The 25,512-nt window shown below is 39.5% G+C and overlaps 1 protein-coding gene across 1 annotated transcript; it reads right to left on the bottom strand.

Moving 5' to 3' along the window:
* Positions 1–5,511: 5,511 nt before the first annotated feature.
* znf703 (zinc finger protein 703) lies at positions 5,512–9,385 on the bottom strand. Its single transcript, XM_052102689.1, has 2 exons — positions 8,506–9,385; positions 5,512–7,685 (listed from the first exon to the last, which is right to left on the bottom strand). Exons 1-2 carry the CDS (start codon positions 8,761–8,763, stop codon positions 6,159–6,161), a joined length of 1,785 nt encoding a protein of 594 aa, XP_051958649.1. The 5' UTR covers positions 8,764–9,385; the 3' UTR covers positions 5,512–6,158.
* Between the last annotated feature and the right edge of the window lie 16,127 nt (positions 9,386–25,512).

Genomic DNA, 25,512 nt, shown 5'->3' with positions numbered 1-25,512 from the left:
TTTTGATGATGTTTAGGTTAGTTATGTTGTGTTTAAAGAATACGTTGGTTTCATAACTTTTGACCGCCAAGTTGTATTGAGCAGTTATGAATAACAGGAAATTCATTCAAATTAAAAATTATGCAATGATGAGTTGTATGTGGGACAGAAGCAGTGGCAAGCTACTTTTTGATGTTCCACCCACATGTTCTCGAACTTGGTTCGAACACACTGTAACCAGTGAGGCTATAAAATACCTCCCAGCATAGCATTGCGGCCCATACAGGAACTGTTCGCCTGTCTGCAGTCTTGATGAATAGCTTGCACATCAATTGGTTTCCAATACTATCAATGAGACTATGGTGGTTAATGAATGTATGTGCTGTGTCATTATGCAACAGAAATCTACAGCAATGGCTGTGTGTGTGTTTGAGTGTGTGTGTATGTTGTTGCTGCTCTTTAAGGTCAGCAGAAGTAAAATATCCAGGTATCAGCACTTTAGCTCCTGCCAGAGAAAAATCAGTCACTTCTTAGGTCAGCTGTGTGACACACACACACACACACACACACACAATCTCCCTTAAACACTGTTAGGTAAGAACTGACTCTGCTTTTCTTCTTACACTAATGACTGTTTCTTCACAGCGAGCCTGTTGTTTGAATCATTTGGCTATAATTATTACTGTGGTTATTTATGCCATAAATCACATCCACTGTGTTTATGGTATTTGTTCCACCACCTTGAGTTTTGCCAAAAATATCTAATGAGCATATTTTTTAAGTGAAGTAATTCAAACTTGTTGTTCACTCTCATAAAACCTAAAAAACGTTCAAAAGATAAATCTGCTATTGTGTCTTATATATTTTCTCTCGTCTCTCTCTATTTCTCTTTAACATCCTGTGATGTTATATCGCTCTACCACACCACACATCCTTCAACTACCCAACACCTACCCCCCTCCACACACCCACTCATCTCACCTCGTGGTGGCCTTACGCACCAGCACTGCCATTAATCAGTGGCCAGGATCATGTCTGCCAGTTAGACTAAACAAGAGCATTTGTGAGGATTTGCTCCCCCTCATTAATCATCTTGACAGTTTGAAAAACACATTTCCCCTTTAATGACTGTATTTGGATAATCAGGTCAGTTCCCCTCCCTGCCAGTTTCTCTCTCTTGCTCTCTGTCCCTCTCCTGCCTTTGGTTTTTTCCTCTTCTCAAAATGGCATTGAGAACAGCTGGGTTAGCTTACCGGGCAAGGAGATGTTGTGGTTACCATCACTTCTGCTAAAGGGCCGTTGAGTCAGTAAAAATAATCACATTGCTCTGGAAAAATTTTTATCTTATTTAAGAAACCCCTGCCGCTTCTCATAACATGAACTTGGCTGTACTGTAAGTGTACGCTTGCTATCTCGCATACAAACACACATTGAAGGTCCCATAAAATATCCCAAAAGAGGCGGAAGAAAAAGCTGGTGACTAGAGGCTTTGGGTGAAGGTTTCAGAGCCGGTGGTATGTACAGGTTTGTCACATTATGAAGAAAAATGGCAGGGTGTTGACAAGAGTACTTTTATCTCTGTACATTTCATTAAACAAGACCTGACAGATTTCTATACCTTTATGTGCCCTTCTGTTGTGTGTGTGTGTGTGTGTGTGGACAGATATGTAACCTTTCAAAATGTGCTATATATTAAAAGCCAAGGTGGGTTTTTTACCTTTTAACTGAATTTTAACATTGCCTTAAAACATTGCAAGTTCTTTTCATTCCTATAGAGTTTGCCAGTTACAGCAGCCTAAAACTTGGTGTTAAATGGATTGGTTAACCTTTGGTTTCACACGTTATTGTGTCGTGGTTGCACAAAACATTGCCCATTGAAAGTTTTATAAATTATGTAATAAATTCAACTTGAACATGACAGCATTATTTAAACAATATGACAATGTTATACCAAGCCTGTGACTGAGGGGAGCAGGTAAGATAAACAATTACAAACCTCTCTCTGTTACTCAGCAATGTCCTTCTAGCGAAGTTTACAAGTTACAATGTTCCAATATTTCATTTCAAAAGACATCTTATTAAAACAAATTATGTTAAATTCATGTTTGAGCTAGCTGTTTGAATTATATGCTGATGGTTTATAAATACTGACGCTGAAGTGCACACACAGCACAGTAGGATGATTATGTGTTTGATATCCAATCATGATATGCAATTAATCAAAGTAATTAAATAATAGAAACTGTTGCCCAGCAGATGTCACTACTCCATACTGCAAGATGTACAGAGGCCCTTTGAAGTCAAATGAGAGCTTTAATTTGGAAAAAGATGTAGTCCCAGTTACATTAATCTAATGTGAGGATTGCTCTCAGACATACTATATATAGGAAGAATGAGTTAATTGAGATTGCAGGGGGATGTAACTGGGAAAGATTTCCCACAGCAGAGCAGGAAAAGGTACTGTCACTCTGGGCCTGACTCGGGATCAATCTGAACCCCACTGTTCTAGTGCCAAGGCACAATTTTTCATGAGTGCAACGTTCGTGACATCGGTACCGTGCTCCCCCAGTGTGTTCGCAAATGGAATCCAGCTGTAGCGGTGAAATGTGCGTTATTAGTGGTTGGCCATAATTGCGACACACTCATTTGCTTGTGTTGTATGGGTGTTGTCACACATACACATAGTTTTGGTTTACAAATGGGATGGCTAAGAGATCTCTGTATAGAGGTGTGCACTACACAATTTTTGTTGTTGTTGCTGGCTTATGGCGTGGTATTTTGTGATGTGGTCTCAGTAATGAAGAGTTAGCTTTGTTTGTGGAAAGTCATCAATAGAATTGCAGTCATGAAGCAGCAGTTGTGTGATTGATTTGTTTATGAGCTGGAGAAAGAAAGGTCTGTTCTGTATCACTGTGGAAAACAATCATCAGAGCATTCATGCAGTAATTAACTGAGTGTAATGTATATGGGAGTTTGTGAAGGGAGAGAGAGTTTACATTAGGGTAACATAATCAAAGAGACAACAAGAAAGTAACAGGAGAGAAGCCAGGGGAGAAAGATGGTGTAGGTGAAGAGAGACAAGAGACAAGATCGAAACCAAGAGAGACAGCACAAGAAAAGTCTGTGTGTGTGTGTGTGTGGGTGGGTGGGGTGGGGTGGGGGGTTACTCTCTCCTTCTCTCATTCTTTTTCAGGTTGGGGCTGTCAGGCCCATGAGTTGCTGTGGACTTGGCGGCTAATTGAGGAGCAGCTCCACACCCTGTCGTCATTAATCACTTGGCCTGCCGGGCTGCCTGCCCGGGACACTGCTGTGATGGGCTGCAGCTCTCTCTCTCACAGACTCTTTCTCTCCTCCAGTAGTTGACTGGACACATAGGGGGAAAGGGGTGGGGGATATCACCCCCCATCTCCATTGGAAACCCAGTGGGACAGCAGAGAAGGGGAGAAAGAGATCAATCAAACAGGTGTAGCCCTGCTGAGAAGACACTGGTCAGGGACTAAATTAACTCCACACCCCCACCCACACATCCATCCAGCACCCCTCCCTCCACAAGCAGGCGACAGAAACAGAGTGACTGCATATTGACTCAGCTGGAGCCCAGGAGAGGAGGGAGAGAAAGATAAATGGCAGAGAGAGATTGATGAGGAGAGACATGGAAAGAAGGATAGAGCAGGAATGTGATGAACGAGTGTGAATGGGGTGATTGCAAGATGAATCCTTCTCCATTGGATAAACCGTAAAGTCATCCCCTCTCTTTAACCTTTACGTACGGTCTATATAAAACTAAATTTCTTCATCAAAAGGCTGTATATTTGCATGCTTGGAACATGGCTTAAGGCCTGTTTCATGACACAGTCTGCACTTTCTCATTTATCATTACTACAAAATGGGTGAAATATTCTCATAAATACAAACAAATTGTTTACCAAATCCAACAATTCGTTTTCCCTTTGTCTGGTGCTGTTTCATTATTATTCCATTAGGGGCAACATTAACCAAGTAATGAATTCTTGATCAGTTCTCTTGGGTTGTACCCAAATCGTCTTTAACTCCATTAAAACAACTTCCTCTCTGAGTCTCACAAGAGCTCACAGGAAGTTATTCAAGTCCATTTATTTTAAATTAGGCTCTTGGCAAAGAACATTACTTTTAGATCTGAACCTTTTTTGTCAAGAAACTGCAAAGCCACACTAAGACAGCGTAGATTCTCTTTACTGCAGTCTACATATTTTTGCTTTGTGACGGTAGCAGCAGAAAGTGCACTGCATTCTGTTGGCAATCAGTAGGCCTCTTTTATGTCTTACTAAAATTGGGGTTTGGGTATTGGGTACTGTGCCTGAATTACTTTTACCCACACCCAATATATAATCAGTGTTTATTCTCATCCACAGTCCTGACCTCCTGGTTTCCCATAAGAGGAACCGTATGCTGTGTCCTTGCTGGAGAGTTGGACTTAACAGTGTTGGTGGGGTGATCTATTCATTTAATGGCCCTGTCAAGTGACACCTGTGCTGCGTCCTCTTCTGTCTGAAGTGCTAATGAACTGCAAATCTGTGTGTACGTGTGTGTGTGTGTTTGGTTCATTCTACCGCTTCGGAATAGCCCTATTATTCTTTTTCTTGTAAATGGTTCACAAGAAGAGTACACCCTTAACTGACCACTTCAATAATTCGAAATGTTCAATCATCCATAAAGACTACAACAGTCACACAATCATATGGACCATCTTGAATCTTGACCCTCTTTGTAACAGCATTGTGCAAGACTTTCCTCTAAACCATAGTACACTCAGGTCAAACAATAGGGATTTTACTCCTGAGGGTCATGTCAGGCATTTGATAAATATTTCTCTATTAACAGCCTCCCATTGTCATCTTTTGCCCTTTGTGTAGCAAGGCAATCCATCAGAGTGTGCAAGGAGTGAGTGCAGGGCTCCCATGGGTTATTAACGGGCTATCATTGAGCTGTATTTAAGACCCAATACTCCCTTGTGCTGAGGCAGCTCTTTACACAATGCTGCAGAGGCACAAACAAGCAGCAGTGACTAACACTGCACTTTCACACTAGGAACAGAGAGAGAGGGCCTTATTTTGTGTGCTAATAGGTTAGACTAATAGGGAACAAAACTGTCAGCACAGTGTACAAAGCTAAAGTCAAAAATTAGTTGCTCAAGTACAGTACAGGCACAATCTTTATATAAATTTGAAATAAAAAAGCTATTTTTGATGAGATGACTATATGTGACAATACTTATTAAATAAACAGTTATGAAAGTTATTTTTGAACATCTGGAGATAAATGGTATAGAAGTTTTTGTAAGATAAGTTTTAAGGAATTCATGGCTGTACATTCAAAAGTAGTTCAACAGCTATATAACTTCACTGTTCTAAGTAGCTACTTAAAGACTACTATGATATAATGAGGATTGGTCAAGATAACATATGGGAAAGAAAAGATGTTACTCTGTTAGTAAGAGTGTAAGAGATACATATGAAAGGGAAGAGAGGGACAAAAACACATCTATAATGTACTCAAGTATCATTTATTACACAAAATAAGACTTTGTTAAATGGATAGCGCTGCCATCAGAACATAGTACTCTTATTTGAATTATTTTCCCCTCTACACTTCCATCCCCAGCTTTCAGAGTCAGCTACAATAGAAAATATATCACATCTTTCCATTTTAGTCTTTGAACTGTACAAGTACAAAATAAATGCCAAATCAAAAGGAACAAAGTAGTTGTTAACCAGGTCATGCTCATCCGTTATCCAATAAAGAGATTGATTTGCAAAGATCTAACACACAAAAGAAAGTGACAATAAAAGAAAGATTTTTGTCTGCGAGACAAAGTCAAAGTCCATCTTTGCAAACACTGTATAGAAAGTGTATGGTTTGTACACACAATAATAATGCATTTGGGCAGTAAATGTCCCTTAAAAACAATAAAATCAAGCGCTCCAGTGAAAAATAAATACACACTTTTGGTAAATTGAAAAAAATTTGATGAGATAAAATAAAATGAGTTCCCGAAAGCAGATGAGAATTTATTCCTCATGGCAAATATAGCTATCCTGTGTTTTTGCTTGGTTCACTTTAGGAGAATCCTGCATGTTCCTGTGCTTTCCAGCTTCCATTAAGCTCATGCTAGTATCTATACACTGTCCATAGTCTTTCCATCACTGGTATCCAAGAGCAGAAGCTGAGCCCAGTCTCTGACCATATAGAGCATAAGGAGAGTAGTAGGGCGCTGTGGCTGGGAGAGAATGCATAGGCAGGGATGGGGCTCCTGGCAAATGAGCCTTTCCATAGGGATGGTACCGGGCCAAACCTAGCCCTGGTGACCCACGCAGGGAGAGGGAACTGGTAAGGGCTCCTGGGCTGTTGGGATGAGGTAAGTGGAGGTGGCTGGAGGCAGCAGAGGAGACCGATGATGGATAGCCAGATAGCAGCTTTCCATCCATACCTGGCAGAGCTGTGTGTGTACGTAAGTGGGCCAAAAGTTCCTCTGAGGTGGCAAAGCGTTTGTCACAAGGGCCACCCACTGAGACCCAATTACAGGCATGAGGAAGAGTTTCATTGGACAGGATGAAACCATAGGTATAGAGAGGATGGGAAAGAGATGAAGTGGCACTAGAAGACAGAGAACTGGGGTGCAGGGAGTGGAGGTGATGGGTAGGATACATAAGAGGGAAGCCAGATTTAAGGGCAGATGAAGGATCATGAACACAAGAAGAGCAGTTGTTGCCCCCAAGATGAGGTGGATTGGGGTAGGTGAGGCAGTATGGGTCCCTGCACAAACCCTGCATAAATGAGGGAGGCGAAGCCCCTGTAAGAGGGCTGGAGCTGGGGTGCTTTCCTGGAACACCCATCCCAGTGCCAACAAAACTAGATTTAGGATGATCCAAACCCGACACAAACTGAGAAGGATAGCCAGCATAGGCCCCAACAATGGAGCCATGGTAGCCCATGGTGGAGGACGGGAGGGGAAAAACAGAGTGGCCTGGTTTGAAAGGAGAGATGGGGGCAATATGGCCTGCACCCAGGCTAGCCTGAGGTGGCTGGGGGTCAGCCTTATTGTCAGGTTGAGGACTGCTGGAGGAACTGGCACTACTGAAGTTCGCAATAGCACGCACATGACTGGAGTTTGCTATCTGTGCATTGTCCAGGCCTGATTTGCTGTGTTCTAAATCTTTTTTCCCATTGCGATCGCCACCACTGCTGCTGCTGCTGTCATTCCCTGGATCTGAGTCGGCAGCTTTGGTGTCCATGTGGGCATTTTGTAGATGTGCAGTTTTCTGCGAGAGGGGAGACTGAGACTGAAGATGTGTGTGTGACTGTCCTGATGTCTGCTGAGAAGGAGAGCTGGCCCGCGGAGAGGGGGCATGTGGAGGTAAAGAGGGACATGTCACTACAGCAGAACCACTATTTGGCACTCTGAACCCTGCTTTATCGGCTGAGCTGTTGATTCCAGCACCATCCTTTCGGCATTCTGATCCAGTTTTAGAGTAAGGCTTAAAGCTGGACTTGTCATCTTGGTTCTGGTGCTCCCCAGGCTTCAGACTAGAGTTGTTGGAACGGCTGTCCTTGTCTCCATGGCTGCTGGAGGAGAGTGATCCCAGTTTAGAGGAGGGAGTGGGGTCCGGTTTACCAATCTGTGAGCAGGTCTGGGCCAGCAATGCCAAGGGACTCTTCTTAGCATCCAGCTTTAAGGAAAAAATAGAAAAAATGTATTACCTTTAAAAATTATCTTTAATGGTTTTCCCCCAAATATCTTTAACAATGTTGGTATTCAAGTCTCACATATAGACAGAAATTATATCTAATTTCAAAACCTATTCTAGGAAAGAAATGTCTTGAATGACTTTCAGATATTGAGAAGGAGGATGACCAATGTTTGAACAATTCTACTGATTTTGTAGTAATATATGTAAAATATACCATTTTTTTAATAATAATAAAAATGTGATTTGAAACTTGTTGCAAATAAGTCATTCATGTTTTAAAATGTCTGAATTGTGTGGGGTGGATTATATGACTATATACATTCTATGACATACTTTTGCAGCATTGTATACATATCAAGTGGATGCGCTACGTTTTTATTCAATTTAATGACTTTTTGCCAGCAAAAAAACTCAGATAAACGGTAGCTTTTAAATATCATGGACGAGGAAAACAAACGTCAGTACCGATCAGGAAATGTGAACCCATTAAATGTTGGCAGTTAGTGGAGCACGGCCTCTGTGCTCTGGCTCTCCAGACCCGGACTTTCCTTTTAATTCGTGCTGCATCGCATTCAGAATCTTTCAGAGAATTCAGTAAACTTTTACTAATGCAAAATAATACAGAATCTGACATAAAAACGTTTACAAAAAAATAAAAAAATAAAATACCTTTCGCTCAGAAGAAAAGAACCGTAAGATCTCACAAAGCATTTCGGAGTAGGCTATCATTTATTAGGAAAAAGGTAAGAGTGGCCAATGTAAAGAACAGATATTTTATTACAATAGGATTTATTCTTACCTCAATGCTCACTGGCGCGGAGCTGAGCGGCTGGAGATACTCGGGGTGAAGTATATGACTTGTGTGAGCGGTCAACATTTTGAGAATCCGTATAGGCAGCCTCTTTTCCTGACGCGCGGGATCACTGTACGGTAGTAGTAATGCGATCGAGTCAAACTGGGATCGTAAACAGGTGGGTGAACTATCGTTGTGAATGTAATTACTTTTAAGGGTCTGATACCGTGCGCTGACTGCAAATCCAAGAGGCAGTTCGCTCATCTGGATCGGGGCGGATCAGAGACCTGACGAGGACAGCTACGGGGCGGATGTCCTTCACTTTTCATTTACAAAATATCCAATGTCTTCAATAATTCAACAAAGAACCAAACGACATTATATCCTTTACTATTGACAGTTGAATATCCCGTTGAAACATTAACGCTGTCTGTAGTCCAAAGAAAGAGAGCTGTTATAGTCTCTAGGAAGAACGTACACTCCGTCTCCACATCGTTCCGTCACCGAATCAGTGTTGCCTTTTAACCCAAAACGATACGGAGTCCTTTACGCAAAAAACGAGGACAAAATGAAAACCAAGAGAAGCCTTGCTTACTTGTGATCAAATAAATTAAAAGAAACTAATCAACAGACATACTGATAAATAGCGTGGCAAATAATGGCATTCCGTCGATCCGTGTGCGCTCCGGTGTGTGCACTACACACTCCGTACGCATATACACTCTCATCGCACTGGAGATCTGAGGGAGAACTTCAGAGCACCCTGCCGCCGTCCAATCGGCTGGATCTGCATTAGTAATAAGTCGGCAGGCACAAAAGAGGCGGAGACTATCCTCGTCTCTCCTCTGATTTGCTCCGGATCCGCTGGCCTAGTCCTTGATCGTTGTGTGTCTAAACGTGCAAAGACATTACAGTCTCTTTATATGGTTGACACTTTATAGATTGCCACGTTGATAGCCTACTGGTTACTAATGAAAAGTAGGCTCATTGAGACATACTTCACGATTATATGTGTGGTGCAAAATGGAATGATAGTTTAGTATTTTAATTTGTCTCTGTATAAGCAAGAATTTACACCACTTGAAACCAATAATACAAATTTAGAACTAATGTTTATGTTAGTTTTACTTTACAACCTACAAACTGTAATTGAATAGGAGTAATAGGCAGTTGTGTAAAAGCTTGGGATATGGTAGCAATTTCATTTTAGGTCAAACAAGTCAAATTATACTGAGTAATACATTCATACATAATAACATCCTATGCCTAGTGTGCCTCCAGTCCTGGAATGTTAATACCATTATTACATTATCCCATGTTACTTTGCCATTGAAGAAATTTAGCTAAATTAATTATGCAATGAAGTGGCTTAATCAAAGAAAAATGAAGCCTGACAGAGTCTATTACAGTCTATTATGTGCTAATTCATGTCTGAGTAACTTTGAAGTTCAGTATATTTAATGGCTTTGATTGTTCGTAAGCACTAATACCCAGCTTTATTAAACTCTTGACATTGAACCTATTTGTATAATAACACAATTTTGCCAAGTGTATTTTGTATGCAGCTGCATTGTAAATCTGTGGATCTATTATTGTTTGAAAAACAAACAAAAACTATATATTTAACTGCCTCTTATAATTTTATATAATAAATATTAAACACATTTGCACTTTTTTGAAGCCTGCCATTAAATATTGACATTACCCATCATCATGACCATACTGTTATTCTATGACATAGCTTATGCAAAGCTTTACATTTCCTTTATTGCATATCCTATATGATAATATAGTGCAGTTTGAAGTCATATTTCAAACTGACTGGATAAAAGGGGCCCCTCTATTACACAATGTAAATACAAAGCTCCTAAATGTATGCACAGTAGAGAATATTTATGTTACTCTGATTGGCAATACCTCTCAGGTGAGTCAGATAGATGAAAAAGGCCTGCTCTCTAGAGCTGTTCTTTGGGTAAAAACAAAGAGCACCTGGGAAGCTTCTTGAAAGGTGATGTTGCCTGCCTTGGTGTAATAAAAATGACAAAGAGACAGAATGCTTGAACTGTTGACCTAGGGAGAGGAGGAGCCATGGGCAAACATGTGTTAGGAGGGCTTTGTCTCACATATCTGGGTGGTGAATATTCATTTAATAATGGTGTGTAGGGAGGAATGAAAGCCTCAGGACACTACATTTAAGAGGCAGAAAGAGTTTTTAGCTTGTCAGCAACCTATCACTTTAGATCCAACACACACACACACACACACACACACACACACACACACACACACACACACACACACACACACACACACACACACACACATTGGTGTGGATATCCTTATGAGGACTCTCCATAGACATAATGATTTTTATATTGTACGAACTATATACATCCCCTAACCCTCACAAAAAACGTTCTGCATTTTTACATTTTCCAAAAAACATTAAGTATGTGTTTTTTTTTTTTAAGCGATTTGAGTTATGGGGGCACCTAGAAATGTCCTCATAATCCACATTTATTGCCTAATACTCCTGTAATTACCAGTTTGTAACCCAAAATGTTTTCCTTGTAAACCACGCACACACGCACGCATGCACGCACGCACACACACGCACACACTTGCCTTCAGGCACACACACACACACACACACACACATACACAAGAGGATCAAAGTTGAGTGACAAAGTATTAAACCACACTCAATCATACATAAGTCATCTTTATCTTGCTTTTGTAATGTGTTAAGCTAATTAAACTGTCACTCTGTCTTACAACATAGATATTTAGATATTGTTTGTTTGGGTTTTGAACACACATTTTCTTATTTATCTAGGACATATAAATTGTTGAGCAGTTGTATAAAGTCAACTCTCCTTCTGTCAACAGCCCTGCTGTTTGCTCAGTCATTATTAGTGTCATCCATCAATTATCATACATGAGTCTTTAATGCCCATGCAAACCTACAAAGCTATAGGAACATTCAAATTCTGGTGTTCTCAGGTTTAAGTGAGATGGTGTGATCTTTACCTTTGAACTTGTGAGTTGTCTTTGCTTCACACAAACAGATAATTTGGGTTATGACAGGTGTGGTCTGACCTGTCAACAAACATATTACTGTAATGTGGTAGACAATCGTTGTTTCTTCATTTCATCTTTAACAGTGGATCCATCCCCATTGGCACTCTGTTAAGTTTGGTTGAGATGTCTGGAATGTTTCAGTTTGTCTAGAAATTATATTATTAAACTTAAACCCAGAATCACAGGGTGTAACCTTTGTTTTATTCTTAGGACAGCAAAACGATCTCTGTCTTGGAGAAAATGAAGGATTGCTGCCTTCTTCAAAATGAAAAACATTAAACAAACCTAAAACCTTAAATCTTAGAATTCCAAGGCATGGTTTGGAATTGAGATGGATTGCCTTACAAAAAAACTTTCAGGATAAGTGAGTTTGGCAGGGGGCAAAGGTGTGGGTGGAATGGAGGGAGTTTAAAGGCACCCTAGAGGTGGAGGAAGGGAAAATGAAAAAGAAAAAGAGAGTGAGAGAAAGAACTGAGGGTGGGCTGGAACAACGGGGAACAGCTCCTTTCAAGTCTGGCCTTGAAGTGGGCTGCTAACAGCTGTTTTGACGTATAAATGACGGATGGTCATTTCCTGTTGTGGATTTTAAGGGGCAGGCCTCCCCTTTAAGAGACAGTTTGACCAATCCTGGTTAAGACTGAAGGCGTTCGCCTATGCATGACTGTATCAAAGCACAGGGCTTTACCATAACTTTGACTAAACAAAGGGCTAAAAGCAGAGGCTGAACATCCTGCATGACCTTAGCCCACTCATATCTCTGACTGCATTCTTTGAGTGGCCATGTAAAATAGATTACTGAGGTGCAGAAAACAAACTGGAATTTTATAGTAGGCTATCATTCATGTTAATGTGCAACAGTGATGAATATGAAACTTGGAGACAAAAACAGGGAAAAGAAGATAGAAAAAAGTTGCATACTAATACACCCAATATACATAAACTTAACTTGCTTTTCCATCTAAAATAAAACCACAGTTTTTTTTTAAATAGGCCTTCTTGTAGTTCATAATTTATTATTTAACTGGCACCTGATAGTTCCAGTCCAGGACAGTTTGTCACTCTTTGGTGCAGACTGAGAGAAGGCACAACAAAACAAACAAAAAGGATGCAAATCACATGCATTTAATTACCTGTGACTGATTTATGAGGTGAGTAGAATGAAAAGGGAGCCTAGAGACAGGGAGTCTGCTGCTCATGCCTGGTCTGTTCTCCAGAAATAATAATCCTGTGAAAAAAGAGGGACAGGACAGCTTTATGGAGTGTAGCTGACATGTGAGACCAACCCTGGAGAACTGTAAAACTCTCTTCCTCTCTTTGGATCCACAAACCTCACAATCCTTCACAGTGATTCTGAGATTTAGTATTAAATGCATAAAAGCACAGAAGTGGCAGTATTCCACTATTAAATGAGAAATGTTTGTGTGTGCATGTGTACGTGTGAAAGATAGAAAGAGATGATAAAGAGGGTTTATCAAATCAAACAGCCAAGAACGTAATCATGAAACAAATAAAATAAAAAGAGAGAGAGAGAGAGAGAGAGAGAGAGAGAGAGAGAGAGAGAGAGAGAGAGAGAGAGAGAGAGTTTATTTAGTTCAGTGTGAATAACGCACACGGAATACACGTAAGCGTAACAAATGACCAAAAAAAAAAAAAGCTCTTCCCAGAATCCTCTGAGAATCTGAGCTCTTCAGGTTGATTTAATGACTCATCTCTGTGTTTTGGTATAATCAGACTTGAACATCTTGAGACTCTCTGATCCAAATACTTGAGTGATGGTGTGATGACAGGATAAATATTTGTGTGAAACCACATGTGTGCATCTGACGGAATGGAATATAATACAATAAGATGGATCAACTAGACCTGAGTAATAGTCTGCTACGTATATACACAGTAAAGGCTCATTCCGTGTCTTTTAATATATCTGTGACTGATCTCTCGATTTTAATGGCTAGTCTCTCTTGTCTTCCTCTCCGATCAATGACCCAGCAGACCTAGTCTTCTTCCTGTCTCCCAGATTATCTCTGAGTGATTATGCACATGCCCTACAGTTAATGAAAGATCTTTATTTAGTTTTTAAACATGTCATGTGCACCAAAACACACTCCCACACACACATACTCGCATATATACACGCACACTGAACTTAAATGCACCCTTCTTGCTTAAACAAAAGGTCCCATTGTCTTCCACATGGAGAAGTTATCAGAAGGGGTGGGAGAACTACCCAGCTATACATTGCAGAGCCACAAATCAGATTGCTGTATAATGTTGTCTGAAAACTAAGCAGACATTAAAAGGTGAGTTTTATCTTTTGCTGGCCTAGTAAATGCTTGCATGGTGCAACAGTCACTCCATTCACAAGGCCGAAGACATGTTGCATTTTAGTAATGCATTGGGCAAATTTAATCTCCATTCCTATAGCTGTCGTGGTTCATTTCCCACCCACATTTATTCCCTTATTTCCTGTCAGTCACACTCACTAATGCCGAGTGTACACTACACTTTAGGCACGATTTTCACTCGCTGACAGTTTTGTGGAGATCGCAAAAGCCTGAAATCATAGGCAAATCGGAGCTTGTGACGAACACAATGTATGAATGATCAAAGACGTGATCTTGGACAGTCAGATATGCAAATAGGTAGATTTTTCAGTAGGAGCTACTTTTTCATATTGTAACCAGAGTATGTGAGTGGAGTGGAGCGGCAACAATTTCCCCTCCGCTCTCAAAGCATTCTTTAATCACTCCGCTCCAGCTCCACTCCGGGTTGTCCATTTCCTACTCCTAGCTCGCTCCACACACCTGGATTAGAGAAACCGCTCTCCATGGTCGCTCCATGGCAAAATTAGCACCTAACTAACTCTCCACTGTAAAGTTATTTCAGTATGCTTTTTAATATCACAACCTTCCATGCAGAAGGTGTATTCAATGAAAAATAAATACACAATACTAGAAGAAAGGCTACAATTTGCTTTATTATAACATTAACATTAGCCCAAGACTAAATTAAATAATTTTTATAGCTTACTTTTGAAACATATCAGCAGCATTTTCTGGGTTTTATCAATTAAATAACTTACTATATGCAAAACAAAACAAAACAAAACAAATGTAATTAAATAACTAAAAAAATAAATTAACTAACAAATATAAATGACTTAGCGAAAAAAATGTTTTAAGTTACCAGAACAAAAACAAAACATTAAATCAAATTAATAAATTACCAAAAAACAAACAAACAAAAAACATTATTAGGCCTATGTATTATTGCCTAATTATTTTCTATAATTGCACTTCTTTTTATTAACCTTGCCCTATAATTCTGTGAATGAAAAAAAAAAGACATTCTCAGAATGTTCTACACTTTTTTTTTTAATCAAAACTAGTTAAGACTGTCAAAACTGTCTATTGCAGAGTTCACTTTGAGAAATACTAGCGGCACTAAAGTACATTTAGATGGCAATCGATTAAAGTCAAACTATGCAATATTAACATGTTGATTAGTTCAGCTGGTGTTTTACGTCGTTAAAAGTTCAATTCTATTCAATGCGGGACATAATAGCCAACAGTTAAGATTGAGATGCATTAGATTAGAATGTTGATGTGATTATTTAAAATATTTAATATATGATATATGTATACTGACCTTTAGATCTTCTCTCACGGATTATCATCGTGTTTTTTGGACACGTCTTTTAGGATTTCACAGCAAACATTTGATCGTGGCAATCACCTCCCCACTCGTGTTCTCCTTCGCCATCCCATTATTCATTTTCACTACATACCAGTTGACGTAAGAATAAAGAGACGACACAAGCATGTAGTTAAGTCAAGCTTTACCGCAAGCTTAAGTCAATAATAGGGAGCATGAAAACAGAAAGTGCAAGTAACCTCCGCACCGGAGGTCAAACATGACAGAGTGCTGCAAAGATTTTTTTATCACAATCTTTCTGGTTATATCAGAAATTCCATCTTTCCTTCATGCCAATAGTGTTTAACACTGCTTAACACATGGTGAATTATTGCATTAAGGTTCGTTAACAGGTGTTTTGCCTGTGAGGGAGCATTAGCAGAGTGCACTTGGTGCGAGAGAAAACAATGACACTCCGATTTTTTTTAAAAACCCGCTCCTCGCTCCAGGCAAAATCATGCCGCTCCACTCCTCGCTCCGCTCCCACTCCGCTCCCACTCCGCTCCGCTCACATAGGCCTACTCTAATTGTAACCAATAAAATAAATGATGCCGTTTGGCAATTAAAAACATACACATCATATTCTGAAATGCATAACATATAATCATATATTTGTTTTCATATCTCGTATCACTTCTCACGTGTACTCTGTTGTGAAACGTAATTTAGAGTCCAGGCAGAGTCGTCGGGAATTCATCAATAGTGAAATGTTTTGTAATGTGTTCACCCCTGTCACCGATTCCTCATGTAATTTGAAAGCCCTACGACTTCATGACAAAACAGACAGTTGTGTAATATGAATGGTACCACAATCCGATGTCTTTGAAAGTCATATAGTGTGTAGGAGGCATTAGGCACACTAAAATTATCATTATTTTTGTCATGCAATACAGACTTCAAAGAAAAAGATGTTTGTTCAACAATAAATATATGACACTGACCTAAATTGTATTAGTTTTGTCAATCATAGCTCATAGTTGACAGACAAGGCTTAAACACTTGCCAGTGGCTCTCTGAGCAGTTAATGTCACTGTCGCACATAATGAAAAGAAATAAACTTGCTGCCTGAACAATAAGAACTCAACAGCCGAGTTCCTGGCGGCTTGTAAAAGTCACAGTAAAAAACAGATGTTTTCCTTCATCACCTCCCTGGAGTCCTCCATTACCTCAGAAAAAAGATTACATCATATTGTGACAAATACTGTAGATGATCCTTCTTTATAATGCAGAATTTGTGGGGGTATTGGTACATTCTGTTTATTACATAAGGCTCTCAAATTAAACATAAACAAACCTCCAAATCCCCAAAAATGGATTGGGAAAACTATCGTTAATTTTGATTAACACCTTAAAAACATCTGCATTAATAGTTATTGGATTTTACTGTACTTTTGGAGTGAGCTCTCAAGGCAAGGGGTAAATGTTAGGCAGAGTGTCAGCTGTCAGTCATCAGCTTAGAGTATGAAGGAGCGCCCTGTTTGATGTGATGAGAGATGGAGGCGCACAATTAGAAGCTTATCAGTGTATAAGTAAATCAACAACTATCAGCCTTGTCACTTCAAACAAACGTTTATTATACTACTCCGCCCACCTCATTAATCTTGCAATGTGTGTGGCTGTCAAGACGAGGTCACAACGGAGGCACACAGAAGACAGAATGAATAAGGAAATGGATATCTCAAAACATTTGGTCTAACTTGAAATACCTAAAAGCAAGATCACTCAAGAGATCAGTGTAGTATAATTATGATTTCTTTGCACGTCAGCTATGGTGTAGACAACATTTTGTTTATTTTTATAGTTTTAACATTGCTAATGTACAGTATTTTTTATTAAAAATGGAAGAAAATGTATTCAACAATGATTTTATAATCAGTTAATAATCGGAAAATAACCTATTTGCATTTTTTACACAATTGTTAGCTATAAGGCAACTATTTTGTTAAAATCTCTACTAAATGTTTGGAAAATACCAAGTGCAGGAAAGTGAACTGACATTACATTGTCCAAAGCTTTTGATAAAGCCATATGCAAACTATTTGTTAACTGGGAATGCACATCCTCATTTCAGATGCTACATGAATGGCCCAGCTAGCAGCAGTGAAATATGTCTTTAGCCTACTCTTGTAGTATCTAAACCATTAATACTCCCCCCTCCTCCCCTTTCACTGCCTTTCTCTATGACACTAAATCACACATAGCAAATAAATGCCAAATCAACATCAAATGATGTCAAGCTGAAATCAGCGATGCTCTTATTGATTGGTTTTGCTATTTAGTTTAGCCACAATTCCACTAGTTTTCCATGATTTATTTAAATTTGGTTTTTCTATGGAAAGCTCAGGTTCAGTCGCATTTTACTTTTCAGGTCCTGTCTGGATTTGTCTCCAGTGCCCAATGGCCTGGCCAAGTTTGAGCCTTATAAAAGGTTATTAGTTGCCAAGAGAGAGAGCACAAGCTTCTTCCACAAAGCCTGCCAGAAGGTTACACTGCCTGCGTGCTATAAATTACCATTGACAGCCCGATAGAACCAGGGAGCTGGAGGAGAGAGAGGGAAGAGGGTGAAGAAGTGGGTGCAGTTTTCTTTTCGGTCTCCACTTGATGAATGAGCCTCTGAACAAGGCAGAGAATACATCATATCACCTTTAATAGGTACACATTTCCACCACCATAACTCAGCATTTAAAAATAGAGAAAAGCGATGAAATACTGTGCCGTGTATTCTGGCCGTGACACTTTTACGAGTCCTCCCTGCAGTACAAAGGCATTGATTGCTATTTCAAAGTGCCATGTCAGGCCCAATACAGAGTACAACCAGCTGCTACATAGAGGGAGAGGGAGAGGGAGAGGGAGAGGGACAGGGGGGGCAAAGAGACAGAGAGAAAATGAGTTATGGCTGCTGAGATTTGGGTGATCTTTTAAGAGAGTCATCTGTAGCTGTAAATTTACATTGTTTGTGCTTGGTGTTATTGAAACCAAACCCACGGCTGCCTGTCAGTCATTCATTCTGAGAGAGCTTCTGGAGAGCATTACACTCCTGACAGAAACAGTCCCTCAGTGAGAGGTGAAAGAGAGCACAAATTAAACATGAAAAGACAAAAGGCTGGCACTTGTGTTCTCACTGTCTTCATTTATGTCTCCCCCTTCCTCTCTCTTCCCTGTCTTAGGACTTGGAGTGTATGTGTCAAATTTAAATACTAGTGACTCTAACCCATATGGCTTCAGTCTAAAGGTTAACACAGCTTAACAAACCTAAACGTTTAACACTTTTATTTAAATGGATTCTGGAGGGAGGGCAGGAAATAAAGGGAAGAAGAGGAGAAACCAGGAATTATTACAAGCTAGACTCAAACCCATGGCTCAATGTGTCCGCACATGTGCACCAACTAACCGCTGGACCATGGCTGTAATACATCATAAAGGCTCTGATACATTCATTGCAAAGTTCTTTGTTCTTCACTCAGAGCTAAAAAAAGAAGCTCAAAACAGCTGAGCAACAGTATACTATTTGCAAACATTTGGACACTACCCAAACCATTGGGGGTGGGTGCTTTGAAGAGCATTTAAATATGAGATGTGCACTATCCTGTTTCCTACATACACCTGGACACAGTTTTTCTTGTTTTTTGGCAGATAGGATGTTACAAGTTTCTTGGCCAATATGCCACAGTTCTTCTATCTATTTGGGCTGTCTTCAGGGTTAGACTGGTAATCTGGCATACTGGGCATTTTCCCGGTGGGCCTACGCACTTTGGGGCCAATAAGGGATGGACTGGCCATTGGGAGAACCGAGCGGGCCGGTGGGTCAGCCGCAAAACTTTTCATGGTGCTAATGCTAACACTTTCACACTATATGTTACTATATTAATCACCAGATACCATCTCCTATTGTATTTATGATGAATTATGAGAAAAGAATCCATGTAAGATCATGAAAGCATAAAATTATTTTATTTTTATTTGTAATATATCTCTACGTTAACAATCTTACATATTTAGGTAACTTTGCATTCCAATGTGTTCATGACGACTGATCTTGACAAAGTGAAGAAATTAAGTTTGTTAAAAATAAGTAAGAAACAAATATGTTGTCATCAAAATAGGTATAGGTCACACCCACCGATAACATAAGCCAATGGCAGTAAGAAGGTGTATATTGGCACCTTAATGTTTTAGCCTCTGGCAGCCATCTTTCACCTCTATAGCTTCCTCTTCTCTTTATAACTTATAAAAGTAATTCAATCTTCTTAGGCTTAAAAAAACTTTAGGTTTACAGTATGTAACCTGCTCTTCCATACACAAACATAGCTAAACCTCTCATTTGTTTCCATTAACATTTGTTATGCCACAGTAACATGAGAGCCATTTGCTCCTTAACTGGCTAATTTAAAGCAGCGATGAGAAAGACAGGATGCCCATAATGTTATTCGAGAGTCTCGCTGCCCTTGATTTTTATTATCTATGATATTTATACACTGTTTTAACCTCTGACTCCTTCCAGTGTGTACTGTAGTCTGTGTGAGCCTGTCAAATACATGTAGGGCGAATGTCTTCTGTTTCCAGCCCCTCTCCCTACGGTCTATTAAAATCTGCTCTGGACGTCTGCCATAAGCACATCATTTATCTCAGCGCTGGCCAAGAAGAATTATTGTTGTGTAAATCTCAAAGCCTTTTAGGAGATCAAAGTTCCACAATATAAATCACATTCCTCTGTAGATCTAAAATGCACATATGCTCACACACACACACAGCAGGGGAATAAGTGTGCACACACATACACACGCATACTGTTTGGATATGAAGTAGGTTCTCACCCATTATCTTCCCACAGGGTAGAGCAAAGACGGCCTATCCTCCTCCTCCTCAACATCATCTTCCTTCTGTTCCACTCTTCCACCAATTCCCTCTTTTCTTTTCTTCCACAGAGGATGCACTTAATCCTTTTCTCTTTGTTAACTTTTGCTTTTTTAATGCATTTTTTAAACCTCTATGCATATTTTCACCTACACCTACACCTTCATCCTTCTTTAATTCACTGGAAAAATATTTTAACCAAATTTAAATCGCAACGGAATATGATTGATTTAAGTTTTGTGCATGTTTTTGTAGACTTAGAGCTCACTTAGCTCAAATGCTTAATCGAGTTTTGTTATATGATCTACAACATGCAGAGATAGAGCAGTATTCTTAAGTAGTGTGAGTAGGAATGATTTCTCTAGTTTAGTTTTGATCTGTGAAATTTTGTCGCTATGATCAGTTTAAAAGTTGGATAAGATATGTAAGCTGTGCAGTTCAAGTGCAATTAATCTTTTCTAAGCTGTCACCAGTATATTGTGAAACAAAAACAAATTTCATACTTTTTTTACACAGCTCATCTTCTGTGATAGGAGGTTTCATTTTTAGAAAATATGACAGAGTTTTTGGGTGGTGTGTTAAAATGAACTTTCTTTGGTGATGGGGCCCTTTAGGGGCATTATGTGATGGCTTCCCTCCCCGAAACGAGAGTGTTTGTGTGTGTTAGCCTTCCAATATGTGTTGATCTCAGTCTGCAGGCAGATTCTATCTACAAACACAGCTCACATGTGGGAAGACTAAATGAAAGAGAGGGGTTTGCCATTAAACTGCCAGGGATTATAAACAGTATGCTCTGTGATGTGCCAGCAAAACAGATTTGGTGGCATTGATTTGACAGAGAAAAGAGTGACAGAGAGAGAAGAGAGGGATTGGGGTGAGTGAGGGGTGGAGGGTTGATGGAAAGAGAGCATATTTTGTCCTCTTTTTGAGTTTCCTTTTTTATCCTCTGAGAGACTTTGTAATTGTGTACTCTCTGCTCAGAAGTAAGAAAGTAAATATCCTAGATTGACTGCGGCTGTCAGGATGGGTAATGTGCTGCATGTGTGGATTTAGTGAGATTTAAGTTACATCTGTCTGGAGAAGGTCTTTCGGTCTTTGAGCGAATGCTTTAGATCAGAATGGGTGATAGGAGGAGCCTGAGGAACACAAGATAATGTCAGTGAGGACAGATCATATCCATACACAAACAGCACAGAAACTGGCAGCTGGCACCAATAGAAAATGCACAAATCTTTTCCAATGAATAAAAGCCTTAGTGTAAGATTTTTGTCCAAGCAGAACTTGGAACTCCTTTTCTTTTGCTAATATGAATCGAATGACAAGTATTACATTTATATTCATTCACTCGAAATATGCCATTCATTTGAGGCTGATGACATTATGATGGCAAAGAATGATCTACAAAGAACCAGGAGATGAATGAGACTACATATTCATACAACAAAAGAAACCTATTTGTAAGCGCTGAGTTAGAGCCAAATACAATGACCACAGCTTACTAGGTGGTTTAGAATTTTACAGAGCCATAATGGCTTTATATCCGTTTCCTCATGGAGGTGGGAAGTTATCTGTGAAGTAACCTTGAGTGACATCATCCTGCCCTTTAATGTTCTCTTGAAGCCAACTGTAGCATTGTGACAAAGTTTACACCTCATTGACAGGCTAATATCCTCATCCTGACACAGTGGGCGGCCGTCTATAGGATTTTTTAAGGGAGCTGCTAAATGGGACGCCTTGGCTCATCAAAGTCAGCACACACATTTATAAAGCTGTGAATCCCTGCACTCGAGACCTTTGAAGAGGAGGTGTGGGTTTATAGTGGACATCTGTTTCTATAAAGAGAAAGAGCTGCTGGCACTGCAGGGAGAGGTGGCACAGGAGACTGGGACGGTTGAAACACTTTTTGCATTTCTCTCAGTTACTCAGAGACCATTTGGACTTCACCAAACCAATTTTAATATATTGAACTTACACCTGTCTGCTAATTACCCAATACCATTTAAAGATGATTACATATGACATATCATTCACAATATTTATTTGAATGGAAGAAGTCAGATGTTGCAACTGACCCCAACCCTGGGGACAGTTGCAGCACAATCAGGGACGGTTGCAACATATTAAAAATACATTAAATTTCACTAATAACTTTTGCCTTTTGTCTCAATGAGCACAGTATTCTGAAAATATATATTGTTTTACAATAATATTACAGTATTATTTATTTATGCAATAATATGATAGAATTATTTATTTATTTAGTCAAATAACAGTTATTGAGTTTTGGTCATTTATGAGTAGAACATAGACCAACCTTGAGTCAATGTGCAGATATAACAGATGCTGTGTAATCTCTCCATATTTCAGTGTTAGACAGGAAGAATGGTACAGTTTACAGTGCAACAAATTTGTATTAAACATGGATTTATTGGGAGGTCACGTGATGCCATGCGAGAAGCAGGTGTGTGAGCGACTAGCTCTGCGCACTTTGCTATTTTTAAAAAATATATTTTCATGTTATAATCCAGTGAGATTCAATATACCCAGTTACATATTTGCTCTTTGAGGTAAACATGCCAAAGAAGTCTCTCTCCAAATTGAAGACACTGGAGACATTAAAAGACACTTAAGTACTCAAGCTGAAACCTCTGGCGGCCCAGCGAGCCAGGGACTCAATTTGGAAGGCACGTCGGGAGAAAAAATCCAACATCTTGGTGATGCTGACGAAGGTTGTTTCTGACTTGGAGGTCTCGATGTAATACGTCGATCGATTACGGCAATGGAAACAAAATTCTCTGAGTTGGTCACAAGAGTGGCAGATGTTGAGAAACGGATTGATTATCTGGAGTCAACGGAAAGGGAATTATCCACTAATCCGACTGCATCCAAAATAGACTTGGAATTCATTTAGGAAAACTGGAAGATCTCAAAAATAGGAATTGAAGGAACAATATACAGATTGTTGGAATTCCTGAGCATGTAGAGGCCAGAGGTATGGTGAAATTCCTGGATGAGCTCTTCGAGTCTGCTCGATATAACAGGCCATAAGCTGGAAATCGTGCAAGCTTAAAGAGTCCCCGCTCAATTCTGGCCAAATTTCTGAGATCATCCGATAAAGATCTTGTGTTATGCAAGGCGAGGAGTAAAATAAAGCTTCCTTGGAAGAATCACAATATATTATTGTTCCCGGGTTTTTGCAAATTCTAAAAGAGAGAAATGCGATCGGTTCAAGGAATGTAAGAAACTCTTAAATCAACAGAAGATTGATTTGCACTGATGTTTCTGGCCAAACTGAGAATAGAAAACAAGGATGGCAGCAAATTATTTTTATGCCCCAAAAAGGCACTGGCCTTCATACAAACTATGACTGACTAAACCATTGGGCATTTCTTATGTGAGTGGGCTGACTCACTGTTCAGTGTCTTGACTGTCTAAGAAAGCTGGGCGGCATTTTTTGTTTCATTTTGCGTTGGCTCTGCCTAGCGGCTGGAGTTTGTTTTGTGGCATGACACTTCTCCTTCAAGAAACTTTTGCCTTGACGGAAGATCGCTTTTACACTGAAGTTCCTGGCCAGATTGAGAATGTACACTATAGATGACAGCAAAATATCTATATGCTCACATAAAGAACGTCTTTTATAAAGTTGACGGACTGAGTAAGTAATGGTGTATTTTTTAAAAAAATATTACACGGCTTACAAATGAATTTGACTCACTCAATACACTCTTGATCATCCGAAGAACCGTGATGTCTATTTTGAATCTTTTGTGCTGGTTCCACCTTGCGGCTGGAGCTTGTTTTGTTGAAAAACACTGCTTCAGAACCTGATCGTTCCTTGTCTCTTATGCCTCCTGTTGGCTAGAGTTTGTTTTTGTGGAGTATTTTTAAGGGACATTAGAATGATTACATCATCTGCTGCACTCATAACAGCCGGCTCTGTTGTTGTATGAATATTTGTTTGTCTGTCTGAGGAAACTGAATGGCTTTATATCAGCTGGAGTTTGTTTTGTGGAGGAACACACCTTCAAGACAGTTCTGTGAATGAACCTACATGTTCTTTGCGTTTATTCTGCCTGTTGGCTGGGGTCTGTTTTACAAAGTAATTTCTGTTATTTAATTACACTGTTTTTTTGTTGTGGGGGCTCTCGTAGGCATACATGGACCTTTTGAGTTCAGAGGGATTGATGCCGGTTGGAACAATCATGCGTGGGTTAATGCACACGTTTTTCTTTTTTCTGTTTGTTTTGTTTGGGGTGAAGTTCAGGGTTTGAGTGTTGCATTAATGGGGGAATGTGGTCTGTATAATCTTGCTTTTGACACATCTTTTTTTAATTTTATTATATCAATATGTCAATTGTTCATTTGAGTAAGTTATCTCTCTCCACATGGAATGTGAATGGTTGGGGCACCTCATAAAAGAATGAAGGTATTTCTTTTCTTAAGTGTAAGAAACGAATCTTTCACTGCAGGAAGCTTAAAAAATTGGGAAGATATGGGGTGGACATGTTTTCTTTAGTGCTGGCTCGAGTAAGAGTAGGGGGGGTCATTATACTGATAAATAAACATCTAAATTAAAATGTCTCAAACAGATTAAAGATAAAATAGGAAGAGTCAATATTGTTTTAGCAGACATTCAGGGGTAAAGGTTGATTTTGCCTAATATTTATGCACCTAACACTGATGATCAGTTATTTTTTATAGATCTTGAAGTGATGTTGCAAGCCACTGGCACCCCTAATGATATAATATTGGGAGGAGACTTTAATTTATTGATGGACTCAGTCCTTGATCATAGTGATGCAAAAGTGTGTAAGCCCCCAAGAGCAACATTGACGCTTCACAGGATTCTTAAAAAGGACAAAGATCCAAGTGAGGGTAAAAGTTACCGTCCAATTTCCCTGATCAGTAAAAATTGTGGCAAAAATTGTGGCTAACCGATTAAGTAAAGTTATGACATCTCTTATACATATAGATCAGGTGGGGTATATTCGGGGACACAGCTCTTCAGATAACATCAGTTGCCTATTCAATATCATGTGGTCAGTGGCGAATGATCAGACTCCAGTCGCTGCCATCTCACTTGTTGCAGAAAATGCGTTTGATATGGTAGAATGGGATTATCTTTTTAAGATTTTGGAAATATATGGGTTCAGGAATACTTTTATTGGATGGATTGAGTTACTTTATAGATAATTTCAGATAATTTTACTCCGGATAGAGGCACCCATCAGGGTTGCCCTCTTGCCACATTATTGTTCTGTCTTGCCCTGGAACCATTAGCAGCCGTGATAAGAAAGGAGGATGATTTTCCAGGGGTGATGGCGGGAGGTGTGATGCATAAGCTTTTGCTTTACGCAGATTATATTTTATTATTTGTGTCCGACC

Source organism: Xyrauchen texanus, chromosome 3, assembly GCF_025860055.1.
Source record: "Xyrauchen texanus isolate HMW12.3.18 chromosome 3, RBS_HiC_50CHRs, whole genome shotgun sequence".
NCBI lineage: Eukaryota > Metazoa > Chordata > Actinopteri > Cypriniformes > Catostomidae > Xyrauchen > Xyrauchen texanus.
This window is presented reverse-complemented; position numbering and strand designations above follow the sequence as displayed.

Bases quoted from the DNA above. Each gene is read 5' to 3' on its own strand.
- znf703 (XM_052102689.1), bottom strand. From the start codon at position 8,763: ATGAGCGAACTGCCTCTTGGATTTGCAGTCAGCGCACGGTATCAGACC. The intron at 7,686-8,505 runs GTAAGAATAAAT...TTTTCCTTAAAG, and splicing joins CCGCGCCAGTGAGCATTGAG to CTGGATGCTAAGAAGAGTCC.